Here is a 15,027-nt window from a genome sequence, read left to right as displayed (position 1 = left end):
GGAAGGCAGAGCAAAGACAGAGGGTGGACCCATGGTTTAGTGATGCCTTACTCCAGAATCTCCTCCAGGCTGCAAGGGAAAGGTGGGAGCTCCTCTTCTCCAGCGATGGCAAGAAGAGGTCTACCCGGCTGACCAAGCAAGCCTGGATGGAGATCGTTGAGGGGGTTAGCAGCTATGGGGTCACTCCCCACCCCAGACATGGGTAATGCTGGAAGAGGATCAACGACCTCCTTTGTTCTGCCAAGGTGAATGCTCCGTACCGCTCTCCTTTTTAGTGATTGCATTTGGCTACACAGGAGCAAGTGGGACATGGGGAGGGAGGCACTACAATGGTGATGGCATAGGGGATTAGGCATCGCCTCATCCTGACAGATGCACGGCAGCCTTTCGGCCACAGACCACCTTCTTTCACAGCTCACTCCTCTTAACTCCCCTGAGAATAGACAGCAGCATGAGCTAAATGTGAAAGCCTAGTAGGGGATGAGGGGCTGACACTATCAGCACTGTCATGTTGATCTGTATGTGAGGTCTGACTATCTTCATCTTTTCACTTGGAGGCCAAGAGTGCCCGCAACAGGAGGGAGACAGCCAGAACAGGCGGAGACATTCTGGATCTTTGGCCTCTCACCACAGCAGAGGAAGAGGCATTAGAATTGGCAGGAACACAAGACTGCCGCGCCATATCCAATGGAGAGACTGGAGTTTCTGCGCAAGAAAGTGAGGATTGACTTCCATCGACATACAGATCACTTCTGGAGACCCACATCACATGTGGTTGGCATGACGAGATCTGCACAGACTAACCTACACATATTTGTGTTCTCTCAGCCGGAGACCAGAAGGGGGCCAGACCTCTGAGGAGGAGGAGCATTCAGAGGATGCACTGTCCCATGACACTCCTGCACCATCCACCAGCACACATAATTTCATCTCGGTGGGTTTCTGCTTGGCTGCAAAATCAGGGTCACAAGCTGGTGAGAGCAATATACATGCATCCGAGCAGCTGGCTGAGGCTGAGAAAACCAAGGCCTCTGAAAATTTGGAGGACAGGCCCATGCTGAGCTCCAGGCTGGTGGCGAACGTCTGGTGTCAACAGCACAGGGCATGCTGGAATTGCAGGGAGAGGTATTGCAACATCTGGTGGTAATGACAGTGGCAATGTGCAGCCATGAGCAGATGATGCCTTGGCCATGAGCTTGACGCAGCAGTGGCAAAGTGAGAGAAGGACAAGATGCCTGGAGTCTTCTCCAGCTCCTCCTCATTCTCTGGTGAGCAGGGAGATTCAAGTGAGCCTTGAAAGGGATAAGGAGAGGCTAGCATCCAAAGTGAGGGGGGGGGTCCCCTCAGGGTGCTCCATGTGGACACCGGCTCCTCAGTCCCTCTGCCAGTGAGCCCAACTCCAGCAGCCGCAATGCCTGAGAAGAGTCTGGCACCAGTGCAGGAAATCCTCAGGTAGCTGGGGCCTTCTAGGCCTCAGGCAGCCAGAGGACAGCCACCGAAGTCATCACAGGCCAAGGGGCAGCCTGATCAACAGCCTGCCTCCAGTCCAGCTGCTAGTGATGGGTTCACACCTCACAGAAGCACTCATTAACGTATAAAGAAAACCACCTAAAGACACTTGGGGGTTCATGGGTGTTTGATCTATGACATGTGATACTTTATACAAAGTTCCTTTGTTCAAGCCATTAACGTGCATTGTGTAAAAGTGATTATTCTATCATGCCTTAATTGTAAGCTGCTGACTTCACCCTTCCCTCTATTGCCAATGTAAGCACAGTCCTCATTTAAATATGATCTCCCATGAGCACTAGCGAGTGTTTCAGCTGGGCTCTAGGCACAAAACACAAATGGAAAGGAGGCGACAGACTTTATGCATTGAGGTGAGTCTTTATTGGTTCCTCAGGGTGGCTGGAAGTGGGTAATTATGAGGTTGTCTCTTGCCTCCTGGACTCCGGTACAAGGGCTTCAACATCCAGTGCTGCTCGTCATCTCCCTCCTCCTCGTCGGTGGAGGAGTGTCACTCAGGCATCTCATCGTCATGCAAGGCCTCACCCCTCTGCAGTGCTAGATTATGCAGAGCACAGCTGACCACCATGATATGTGAGACCCTCGATGGGGCATAGTGCAGGGTTTAACTGGATCAGTTTAGGCAGCGGAATCTCACCTTCAGTAGCTCAATGGCCTGCACGATGGTTGCTCGGGTGGAGCCGTGGCAAGTGTTCTATCTCTCCTCCACTGCATTGTGAGTGTTCCTCACAGGCATGAGTCGCCATGTCATCAATGGGTAGCCCTTGTCCCTGAGAACCAATCCCTGAAGGTGAGTGGGGGCCCGAAAAGCTGTGGCACCTGGGACTGTTGAAGTACGTAGGCATCATGGCTGCTTCCCAGGAAGCAGGCACACATGTGCAGGAAATGCTTTCGATGGTGACAGACCAGGTGAACGTTGTTGGAATGAAAACCCTTCCTGTTGATAAAGGTGGCTGGCTGGACCATGGGAGCCTTGATGGCCACATGCGTGCAATCTATCACACCTTGCACCCGAGGAAATCCAGTGATGGCCGCAAATCTGATGGTCCTCTCGGCCTGACTGTCAGGATTGGTCAGGTAACGCACACAGTCACCGGCCCTCTTGAACAGGGCATTGGTCACCTCCTTGATGCAGTGGTGGGCTGCTGCCTGGGAGACCCCACACATGTCCACAGTAGATCCTCAGAATGACACGTAAATGTTTAGTGCCATAGTGATCTTCAGGGCCACTGGCATAGGGTGACCCCAAAATCCCATAGGTCGCAACTCGTCCTTTTGCAGGGTGCATAAGTCGATGATGGCCACAAAAAGCAGGACAAATCCAAGACAGACAGTATCCATCCCATCAGTCTACTCTAAATCATCAGCAAAGTGATACAATGTGTGGTCACATTGCAATCAAGCGGCACTTAGTCAGCAATAACCTTCTCACTGATGCTTAATTTGGGTTCCGCGAAGGACACAGCTCCAGACCTCATTCCAGCCTTGGTCCAAACATGGAAAAAAGATTGAATTTCCAGTGGTGAGGTGACAGTCATTGCCCTTGACATCAAGGCAGCATTTGACCAAGTGTGGCATCAAAGAGCCCTAGCAAAATGAAGTCAATGGGAATCAGAGGGAAAACTCTCCACTGGTTGGAGTCATACCTAACACAAAGGAAGATGGTTGTGGTTGTTGGAGGCCAATCATCACAGCCCAAGAATATCGCTGCAGGAGTTCCTCAGGGTAGTGTTCCAACCATCTTCAGCTGCTTCATCACCACCTTCCCTCAAACATAAGAACAGAGGTGAGGATGTTTGCTGATGATTGCATAGTGTTTAGTACCATTTGCAACTCCTCAGATACAGAAGCAGTCCATGCTTGCATGCAGCAAGACCTGGACAAAATTCAGGCTTGGGCTGATAAGTGCAAGTGACGCACCACACAAGTGCCAGACAAAGATCATTTCCAACAAGAGAGAATCTAAACATCTCCCCTTGACATTCAACGGCATTACCATCGCTGAATCTCCTACTATCAACATCCTGGGGGTTACCATTGACCAGAAATGTAACCGGACCAGCCATATAAATATTGTGGCTATAAGAGCAGGTCAGAGGCTGGGAATTCTGTGGCAAATCATCACCTAACTCCCAAAGCCTGTCCACCATCTACAAGGCACAAGTCAGGGGTGTGATGGAATACTCTCCATTTGCCTGGATGAGTGCAGCTCCAACAACACGCAAGAAGCTCAACACCATCCAAGACAAAGCAGCCCACTTGATCGGCACCCCATCTACAACCTTAAACATTCATTCTGTCCATCACTGGAGCACAGTGGCAACAGTGTGTACCATTTACAAGATGCACTGCAGCAACTCGCCAAAGGTCCTTTGACAGCACCTTCCACACCTGCGACCTCTACCACCTAGAAGGACAAGGGCAAGAACACCACCACCTGCAAGTTCCCTTCAAGTCACACACCATCCTGTCTTGGAACTATATTGCAGTTTTGTTACTGTTTTTGGGTCAAAATCCTGGAACTCCCTCCCTAATCGCATTGTTGGTATACCTACGACACATGGACTGCAGTGGTTCAAGAAGGTTCATCACCACCTTCTCAAGGGCAATTAGGGATAGGCTGTAAATGCTGGCCTCGCCAGTGACACCCACATCCCTAGAACGAATTTTAAAAAATTATAATTGTTTCAAGGAGGTCTACATCACCCCCACATTCAATGTCAAATCCAGTAGTTCCATTCTAATTAGATGGTTGTTTTGAAATGCCACAGATCAACACACTGAAAGTTCTTCTGGGTTACCCACCTGATATTGCATCCCCCCAACCCTACTCCAAACATGCCTTAGAGTTATTATCAGGGCCACTGATTTCAAGTAGCTGTTGAAAAATCAAAAAACCCTTACCTATCAGTGGCAAAGTGAAATGGGAAATGAAACATGATAAGCAAGTACTTCCTACCTCTCAGGCAGAGACACCCCTCCACTGACTCCCCACACACCTGCAACCCCACCAGCACAAATTCCCATCCTGTCCCAGTTGGCTGTATCTCTCCTTGCAGCCCCACCTCATAAACACAACTACCGTGAAAACATCTCTTTAAACTCCTCCCATTTTTAATGTTGTATATAGCACCACTTTGCGCAAGTACTGAGCAGTGTAGAGCTGGAAGTATAACTCAATATTTTCCAACCCATACCTGACCTCACTAGTTGTATTTCTTTTTCCTTAGTCCTACCAAAAGAATTGTCTAATTTTTGATGTCATCGAACTGAATATTACTTCTCACCTGAAATTTTCTCCTGGCAACAAAATATTGCATTCGACGAATAACTTTTATGGCAGCTCTGTGTGCTTCTGTTAATCTGTAAAACAGCAGGGGAAAACAATAACATTTAATGTTTTCCAGTGACATAGTGGGTAAATACACTGGATAGTATGGAACCAAGCCATGCAGACTATACAATCTCATCCTCTACTGGACTGTTTATCAAAGCCAGCGTAGGTTTAATAGCCATACTGCACTTAGGCTAGGGAAGGAAAGAAGGACATATTAAAAAGAATTACACAGGTGTGCTCCCCCTAATGACTACAACGAAATATTTTCCCATACTCTAGTTGTCACTGTAGGGCTTGTCGATAAATTCCTCATTCACTTTCTCTTAAGTGGAAATTTGGAACTGATTTATCATCCATCAAATTTTCTATTCTATTTAGGTGGGATTTGATATCCAATCAAATATAGGCAAGGTACAACCATTTGATCTCAATGTAGCTGTTCTCCAGGTGTGGAATTAGAGTTTAATGGCACCAAGTTTGAAATCATCAGGGGTGATTTTAATCCTTCCCACCCAATGGAAACAGACTGAGTATTCTACCCATCGATGTCTGCCTTGATCCTGCCGTCTTCCATTTTAACCTGCTCTTTTGAACAGGTAACAAAGGCACTCACCTGGAGCCATTGGGGTCCTTTTTTAAACATGCAGATCAAGGTCCAATGGCATTTCGTTCAGTTCAGCTAAGTTTTTTGATTTCCTTGTAGAGCCAGGAAGAGCAGGAGTGTCCACATTACCCTCCTATAAAAACCTTCCAAAACTCCCTGCCTATGATTTAACTTCTTTCTGGTGTCTTCCTATCACCGAGACTACTGCTCACATCAGCCGGCCAGTTGCTGTTTTCAGTCATTTTGAGTTAGCAGCTGACCAACGGCATGCAAACGATGTCTGGGAGTTAAAATTGCCTGGGGCTGACAATTGTGACCTCGGGTGCATCTATGCATCCCATGTCACCAGCCCAGAGTTAAAGTTCACATATAGAGTCATTAATGCACAAAGAGTAAGTGTAATTGAAATTTAGTGCTCGATTTATATGATATATTTTACAACATTTCTTCACTAAGAATAATTTATTGGTAAACCAATAACTATTTCCCATGTTGTCGTCAATCATGCCAAAGTGTTGTGAATGTGGCTGTGAAAAATTATTTATATCTGCCTTTACAGCACAATCCAAACTATCTTCTATATATCATGCCAAATAAGACAAGAACCACTGCATAAATGATCACACGACATATACTTTTGGATTGGCAATTGCTAGATCTGTTGCTGATTTGGTATTTTCACATAAAATATATAAAGAAAAATGCACAGAACAAGGAAGACATGACACTTTTATTCCAAAGAATTCATAAAATATTTGTGGCAAGTAAAAAGAACTTTTAAAAAATTATATGAATTTCTATTCCCTACATAATAATTAATTTTAATATCAAAAAGTCTGCATGATGTAACAACTTAAGGTGCAAAAGCACCATTATTCAATTTTGAAAATTGTAACTTTATGTACAGATGTATAGCTTTAGTATTTGAGATAACGAATAACATTAGTGATGAGAAATTGTTTTTTGCAACCAGAAATCCCCTGCTTACTTTGCTGTTAAAGGCAGTGAGTAGCTGAACAGTATGGACCAAAGGGTGCCCCTTCCATTAATTTAACCCTGGCAGGATGGTGATAAGGCAATACAATTGAGGAAGGGCAAAATGACCAGACTTCACACTTCTCATCGATTGCCAGTAAAACTCTGTACGTGTAGATATCAGATGAGAAATAGATCTGGACAGCAGTCTGATCCTTTGCAAATGCCTCCGCCCCTGATTTTTGACTCCTGCCCACCGATAGTGAGATCATTCTTGCTGGCCTTAGGTGGGAGCAATTTTGTAAAATGTTCACCAAGCCCAGGAGTTGAAAGCTCTGTATGCACAATTTTGCCTCTGCGTGCACAATACCCGTTCCGAGTAAAAATTGCCCCTAATGTATTCCAAGCATTTATTTGCTTTTGTTATATGCAAAATATGAACTGCAATTTATGAAATTGTTGCACCAGAATATTAGATGCAACATTCAAAAATTTAGATTGCCATCATGTATCTTGTTTGGAGAGTAGGGAATAAAAGAAGAAATTACACAGATCCAATGTCTTACATTTAGTCACTGAGGCAATAAATTTCAATAAATATGTCTAACTGCTGTTTGGATGACTTAATCTTCTGTTGTTAGAATTTTCAATGTGGCTTGTCAGAAAATTGATTGTCCAAAAGGGACTAAAATCCACCATAAGTGGTGTTCCTCTTGACACCTGGGAAATAATCCGTTGAGTTTTGTTTTCAAGTTTAAAGGACATCACTGAAGGCTTAAGTAGGAACAGGTGTTGACTGCTAGAGGGAAAAGTGAATTAGATTGGATTAGTGGATGCATAAATTATTGTCATAGACGACAGAGTTTTGAAGTGTTTATTGAATTCTGAAGATGGATCATAGCAGCACAGGCAATCTAAATCTAAAATCATGAACTTCACATCAATATTGTCTAACACATGTTTCTTATTATCTTATTAACTTTTTTAACAACTCTTTTTCTTTTCTCCTCATTCACCTTCTTCTCTCCTGAACACATTGGGGGAACAAATTGGACAGGACCTGAAAAATGACATGGGGATCATGTGGCGTGATTAATCTGCATTTGTTCATTGCACAAACTTTGTGCAGGATGCTCATTTACATGATTGCAGCTTGCAACCAGCACTAAGTGCGCTGATAAGTGGCTGTACAACTGAGTAGGGGACGTAAATTCTTGAGAGGCTAGCACGAGTTCAAACTAGTCCGTGCTACTTAAAGCAACCCTGCACCTCTGAAAAGGGGGAGCATTTTGGCTGGAACAGGTGCTGGAAATCATTGCAGAACTGACTTGGACCTGAAAAAGTCACAGGAATAGCAACATGGTAGAGAGCAGGCTTCTAGGTTCTCCAATGCAGTACTGGAGGGCTTAGTGCAGGAGGTGGACATGAGGAGAGAGATCCCCTACCCACAGTGAGACAGGCGATCCTCCTGACAAACATTGGGGCTGGGATTTTGTTGAGCTCCCGATGTTGGGCTCTGTGGCAGGGGGGTGGCCAGAAGATTGCAGTGCAGCCTCCCGCCTAGAGCCTGACGCCGAGATTGCCATGCCCGATCTTCCTGGAAGCAGCGAGGTTCCGTGGCTGCTGCCCCACTACTTGGCAACGGGACCCAACTTAAAATATTTAAATAAAGGAAATGAATCAATTTAAATACCATTCACTGTGATCTTACTGGCTGGCCAGGATCTTCAGTGTGAAGGGCAGCACACATGTGCCTTCACTTTCCGGTCCAGGGAAAGCTGGCGCCACTGAGGTGGGGAAGGGGGGACCTTAGAATTCTTACTGTAGTGGGTAGGGGGAGGGAAACAGGGTCAACTCTGCATTTCTAATGTTGGGGGGAGAGGGGTAACCTCTGCACTTTGTGCAGTTCTCGGGGGGAGAGGTCAACTCGGCAGTTTAAGTGTTTTGGTGGGGGGAGAAGGAAACAGGTTATTTGCGGTGTAGGTGGGTGGTATGGGACTCAACTCTGCACTTTTTGTGGCAGGTCTGGCAGCCCTTTAAAAAATGGCAGGACTGCTTGCGCAGAGGCAGCTGATGCCATTCATGGCATTGCTGAGGCTGCCCCCGCCACATGATTGCTGGAGTGGGGTGGGGGCGCCCTGTCCTCCCGGCAGTACGAGAATAAAATTCAGCCCTGAGAAGGCAATGGAAGCAGATAGCCCTGCCAATGGCAGGAGTATAACCCTGAGGACCTGGATGCTGTGCCAACCAAAGCTCAATGACCTCACAAGAGCGGTTAAGGGTAGTGAATGCATCTTCAAATATCACATTGCACCATAGAGGCATAGAAGAGTCATAAAAAGTTATGGCACAGAAGGAGGCCATCTGGCTGGAAAAAGCAATCCAGCCTAATCTCACTTTCCAGCTCTTGATCCGTCGGCTTGTAGATTACTGCACCTCAAGTGCATATCCAAGTACTTTTTAAATGCGATGAGGTTTTTTTTTCCCTTTACTACCTTTTCAGGCAGTAAGTTCCAGAGCCCCACCATCCTGTGGGTGAAATATTTTCTCCACAACTCCCGTTAATCCTTCTGCCAATTAGTTATTGACCTCTCTGATAAGGGAAATAGGTCCTTCGTATCCAGGGCCCTATTAATTTTATACAACTCGATTAATTTTCCTCTCAGCTTCCTCTATTCCCAAGAAAACAACCCAGTCTATTTGTTGCTTAAATTCTCCACTCCTAAATAGGGCGGCACAGTGGCGCAGTGGTTAGCACCGCAGCCTCACAGCTCCAGGGACCCGGGTTCGATTTCGGGTACTGCCTGTGTGGAGTTTGCAAGTTCTCCCTGTGTCTGCGTGGGTTTTCTCTGGGTGCTCCGGTTTCCACCCACAAGCCAAAAGACTTGTAGGTTGATAGGTAAATTGGCCATTATAAATTGTCACTAGTATAGGTAGGTGGTAGGGAAATATAGGGACAGGTGGGGATGTTTGGTAGGAATATGGGATTAGTGTAGGATTAGTATAAATGGGTGGTTGATGTTCGGCACAGACTCGGTGGGCCGAAGGGCCTGTTTCAGTGCTGTATCTCTAATCTAATCTAAATCTCCTCTGTACCCTCTCTCGTGTGATCGCATCCTTCCTATAATGTGGAGACCAGAACTGTATGCAGTTCTCTAGCTGTGGCCAACGGTAGCACTAGCCTCACAAACAGCTCAATGAAACATGCCCCCAACACTCATCTATCATCAATCGTGACTTATACCTCATTCATAGCGTCACCTCACCCTGCATATACTTGACACTGCTGCAAGCATCATATACACATCAAACACCTTGCACACACTGCTAGTTATTCAACCATAACAGCAACTTCACCTAAACACATTGCACCACACTCACAAACACACTTCCCTCTCTGTTGCAGGACAAGGTGACAAGAGTCAGCAGCACCTATCAGGCAGGGGACAGGCATGTCTTTACCCCTATGGAGGAGACTGTGCCTGCCATCTTTGGAGTGGCCATATCGGAGGCCACGGCCAGCTACGGGGCTGAAAGGATTGAAGCTGCCACTAGGTTCCTACCTAATCCTCCTTTTCACATCTCTCTCATCCCACAATCTCTTCTGATTCCCAAGCTTCAGATATTATCAGCATGCACCTCTTGCTTTCCCTCTTGCCCCACGGAACTCTACTCCTGTGCCTTTCTCCTTTCAGATACCCAAGAACTGCCACCTAGCCAGGCAATGGTGCAGGAGCATGAAACGCAAGAGAAAGAAGAGACAGATGATGATGAAATACTGTCACTCAGTCGCACACTTGCAGCCACCAGCTCAGATACTGGCACTGTGTGTACTTTAGCAGGTAGTATAGAGGTGGGATCTGCACATGGTGGGCTGAATTTAATGGGCTCCCTGGAAATGGGCTAGGAGGTGGGGGCCCATAGAATTGCGATGGGAGGCAGTTGCGGGGTGGGTGGGGGGGTGGTGGTGACGGAGGGCCCGTTGCCTTCCCAATGCACCGGAATTTAGTTAGAGGTGGGTTAGGCCAACAACAGCCTTCCCACCCAGAGGCCAATTGAGGACCTGAAGAGGCCTATTATCAGCCACTTAAGGGCCTCTTCCTGCTGCCGCTGCAATTAAGCAAGTGGCAGAGAGGCCTCCACCACGCGGGGAGGTCACCCAATAAAATGAGAGGACCTCCCTGCAGGCTTGGGGGAGCCCTCCTCTGTGGGCAATCTGTGGGCCACAGAGGGCCTCCGGAGGAAAACCACCCACCTCCCTGAGCACCGATCCCCTGTACTCAATGCCCACCCACCCCGCCCCCCCACATCACGGGGCCTGCCGGACTGGCTCTGGTGATACCACTTCACTTACCTCAGGTACGGGTCTTTAGTGCTGGGCCTAGTTCCCAGGCCTCCTGCAGTACTGGCAGTGGCCATCTCTCCTGGTGGCACTGCTGATACTATTGAGCTGCCGGCCCTCTGATTGACTGGCAGTCTTGAAGGCGGGATCCCAGTCTTTAAAGGGACAAGGATCTCAGTGGCAGGCTGTTAATTGCCCGAGGGCTGTTAAATAGAGCTGGTGGCTCCGAATGGCCGAGGCTGTGTTCCCACCGCTTTTACGACCCGGCACCGAGAGTCCTGCCGGCTGCACTAAATCCTGCCTAACGAGTGCCGAGCAAGAGAGGCCTGCATCCAGGAGAAAAGTATAATGCAGGTGCGAGCTGACGAGATTGCTCACAAGTTCTGCTGCAGACGACTCAGATGAGGACTTTGATGGGGTGGTATAAAGAAAATGGCTGATGGCATGCACAATGAAATGCTTCGTGCATTGGTAGGCTTGCCAGAAAGCCTGCTTCCACTGTCAAGGAGCATGGAGATGTCTGGCACTTACTTGGCACAGGGCTTGCCGCAGAGCTTGGAGCCCATCCTTTCCAGCATGTCTGGTGGACAACTCCATGAGAATACTTGCGGACCCAACCTTGATGCAGCATCTGATGGCCAATGCCTCAGTTTCCATTACAGCACTAACAGAAGCCACACAACGCCTGGGTACTGCAGTGGAAACTCTGACTAAGTCATGCACTCTCAGCTTGTTGCCATGCAGGCTCAGACTGTTACCATCATGGCGGTGAAGGTCATTATGGTTTGAATCTATTTTTTGCCTTGGGCTCCTTCCAAACTGCTTCTAGTAACACCAGTAATGCCAAATAGTTTGCTGTGCACCCAGCAATCCGACAGGTCACTGATGCAATGTATGTGAGGCAACAACAGTTTGTTAGATTTTTCATGGAGGCTAATGAGCAGGAAAAAAGAGCATTGGATCTTCTTACATTGATGGATTCCTGCAGGTGCAGAGCATCACACATTACACATGCATAGCAGTGTTTGATCCCCATTGTGAACCTCAGTAGATAGGACTTCAATTCACTCAGTGTTCAACTGATTTATGATTACAGGTAGCATGTGACACCGGTTTCATGGTAGTGGTCATGATGTTTTCCTGCTGCACCATCCAGACCATCAGGTGGCTGGCTAGCTGCTGGGGCACCAAGACTAGCCCCTCACCAACTGGCTGATGACTCCTGACAGGTACCTGGGCACAGATGCAGAATGCCAATATAATCACAACCATGCAACAGCAAGGGTTCTGATTCAGCAAACCACTGGCATTCTGAAACAATGTTACCACTGGACAACTCAGGAGGCATCCTTTAGGCCCAGGACAACTATCAAGATTCATAACCGTATGTTGAATGCTCCACAATCTTGCATACAAAGGGGAGTTGCCTTGGAGCTTCCTGAGGAGGAAGAAGTGGAGAAGGAAGATGAAGAAGGGAGCAAGGAACCAGAGGATGCAGAGGAAGACAGCAAATTATTAATGAGACAGTCTCCTGAACCATTTCTCCCCTCTTCAGAGCATATATTAATGATGCTTGCCGTTAATTCAGGCAACTGCCAGGATGCCTAAGAAGCATCCAAACCAATATGGCATCTGGTGTCATTTCAGACATTGCATTGCAAATGTCCACTTTGTGGTACCTATTTTGAATCTGCAGAATGGGCAAAACACATATCAATTCCAATCTCTTACTCACATATGATAAAAAGTGACTTGAGAAAAGTACCAGAGGGTAGGTGATGCTCATGGAACCATATAAAAGCATAACCCACCATAAGGAGAAATATTGACATAAAAATAAATATTTCAGAGCACTTATTTCTCAATTTAAACACCAGATACATTGCATTCAGCTCAAATACGAATGAACCAAACCCAAAATAATTCGACAAAGGGATTAGCTTTATATTTGCCCAAGTCAGTTCAGATAGTGCATTACTTACCTCCATGTATTTACTAAACTCAGCAGCATGTACACTGGGTGAATCTTTTAATTTGCAACCCAAGTCAACACAGAACAAAAAAGCTAATTTTTACTCCCAAATCCAAGAAGTTCCTCACCTCTGGTACAAATGGGCAGTAAATGCAAAAATGAAACAAGAGTTCAAGGAGCAATGAAACGATTGATTCTTGGTTACATTCTTGTTGTACTCCTAATTAAGTGATGGAAATCTGGCAATCATTTTGTTTTCTGCACAAAGGGGGCATTAAGCAAATGATAAACCCATAACCCTAACCCCATGAAGCCAGAGAACTTTGGCCTTTGATAAATAGCTCAAATGGAAGGCAATGATGGATTATAATCCCAAAACTACCCCCCAAAAATAGATTAATCGGGGCATTTCTATTCAGCAGTTAACTGCTGAGCAACTGGAATATTCCCATATATTAGCATCCAACTATCAACTTCTGTAATAATTATACTATTCAATAATATAATCTACAGAAAACTCAATTTGTTTTGTAGTACACAGCAACAATTAAACATAATTCATCCTCTGGTTATGTATAGTTGCCTCAAAATCTTCCTAGCGATTAATCTTATGATGCAGCAGAGGTAAATCTACAAGTATTTTTAACTTCAGTTGATTAGAATGCTTGACCAGGCCATTCAACTAGTGTAGGCACTTTGATGCTTTCTTCACTGACATTGTGACTATTGTTTGCAATAGCACACCACTGCACAGTTTTCAGTTTATGTCAGTAGGAAAATGATTCGGTCAGTATATGTCTTAACCATAAGGTGAACCTCAAAAGTAGCACATAGATATGCAGCATGGTCCTTTCAAAAGGAACAACAGCCTCATGTGTTCATGTCACATCAAACCCATATAAACTGAACAGAGTGCCCATTCACTGCAAATCATTGACTTGGACTTTGATTAAATCATATGCACTGACTATTCAGGATGTTTTTTTTTATTCATTCATGGGCTGTGGGCATCACCGGCTAGGACAGCATTTTTTGCCCATCCCTAATTACCCTTGAGAAGGCAGTGGTGAGCCGCCTTCTTGAACCGCTGCAGTCTATGTGGGGTAGGTATACCCACAGTGCTGTTAGGAAGGGAGTTTCAGGATTTTGACCCAGCGACGGTGAAGGAACAGTGATATAGTTCCAAGTCAGGATGGTGTGTGGCTTGGAGGGGAACTTGCAGGTGATGGTGTTCCCATGCATCTGCTGCCCTTGTCCTTCCATGTGGTAGAGGTCAGGGGTTGGGAAGGTGCTGTCTAAGGAGCCTTGGTGCATTGCTGCAGTACATCTTGTTGATGGTACACACTGCTGCTACTGCGCATCAGTGGTGGAGGGAATGAATGCAGATTCAGAGCGCTGAAAATAGCGGAGGCCCTAGCAGAGTATAGAAAGTGTAGGGGGGTACTTAAAAAAGTAATTAGGAGAGCGAAGAGGGGACATGAAAAAACACTGGTGGGCAAGATAAAGGAAAATCTTAAGGCATTTTGTAAGTATATTAAGGGCAAGAGGATAAGCAGGGAAAGAGTGGGGCCCATTAGGGACCAAAGTGGCAATCTGTGTCTGGAGCCGGAGGACATAGGTGAGGTTTTAAATGATTAATTTTCATCTGTGTTCACTATGGAGAAGGACGATGTAGGTGTAGAGATCAGGGAGGGGGATTGTGATATACTTGAACAAATTAGTATTGAAAGGGAAGAAGTATTATCTGTTTTAGCCTGCTTAAAAGTGGATAAATCCCCAGGCCCAGATGAGATATATCCCAGGCTGTTATGTGAGGCTAGGGAGGAGATTGCAGGGGCTCTGACACAAATTTTCAAATCCTCTCTGACCACAAGAGAGGTACTAGAGGACTGGAGGACAGCGAATGTGGTACCATATTCAAGAAGGGTTCCAGGGATAAGCCAGGTAATTACAGGCTGGTGAGTCGAACATCAGTGGTTGGGAAACTATTGGAAAAAATTCTGAGGGACAGGATTAATCTCCACTTGGAGAGGCAAGGATTAATCAGGGATAGTCAGCATGTCTTTGTCAGGGGGAGATCATGTCTAACTAACTTGATTGAATTTTTCGAGGAGATGACTAGATGTGTAGATGAGGGTAAAGCAGTTGATGTAGTCTACATGGAATTCAGTAAGGCTTTTGATAAGGTCCCACATATGAGATTGGTTAAGAAGGTAAGAGCCCATAGGATCCAGGGCAATTTGGCAAATCGGATCCATAATTGGTTTAGT

The 15,027-nt window shown here is 46.1% G+C and overlaps 1 protein-coding gene across 1 annotated transcript in view; it reads right to left on the bottom strand.

Annotated features, from left to right (window-relative positions):
• The window catches only part of kcnq1.2 (potassium voltage-gated channel, KQT-like subfamily, member 1.2), a 1,015,894-nt gene that overhangs the window by 391,102 nt on the left and 609,765 nt on the right, over positions 1-15,027 (bottom strand). Inside the window, exon 15 of the mRNA XM_068050636.1 lies at positions 4,815-4,890. Within this exon, the coding sequence (XP_067906737.1) occupies positions 4,815-4,890 (76 nt within the window). The remainder of the gene's footprint in view (positions 1-4,814; positions 4,891-15,027) is intronic.

The sequence above is a fragment of the Heterodontus francisci genome, chromosome 18, assembly GCF_036365525.1.
Source record: "Heterodontus francisci isolate sHetFra1 chromosome 18, sHetFra1.hap1, whole genome shotgun sequence".
Classification (NCBI taxonomy): domain Eukaryota; kingdom Metazoa; phylum Chordata; class Chondrichthyes; order Heterodontiformes; family Heterodontidae; genus Heterodontus; species Heterodontus francisci.
Note: the sequence above shows the minus strand (reverse complement) of the source record. Positions and strands in the feature narration are given on the sequence as shown.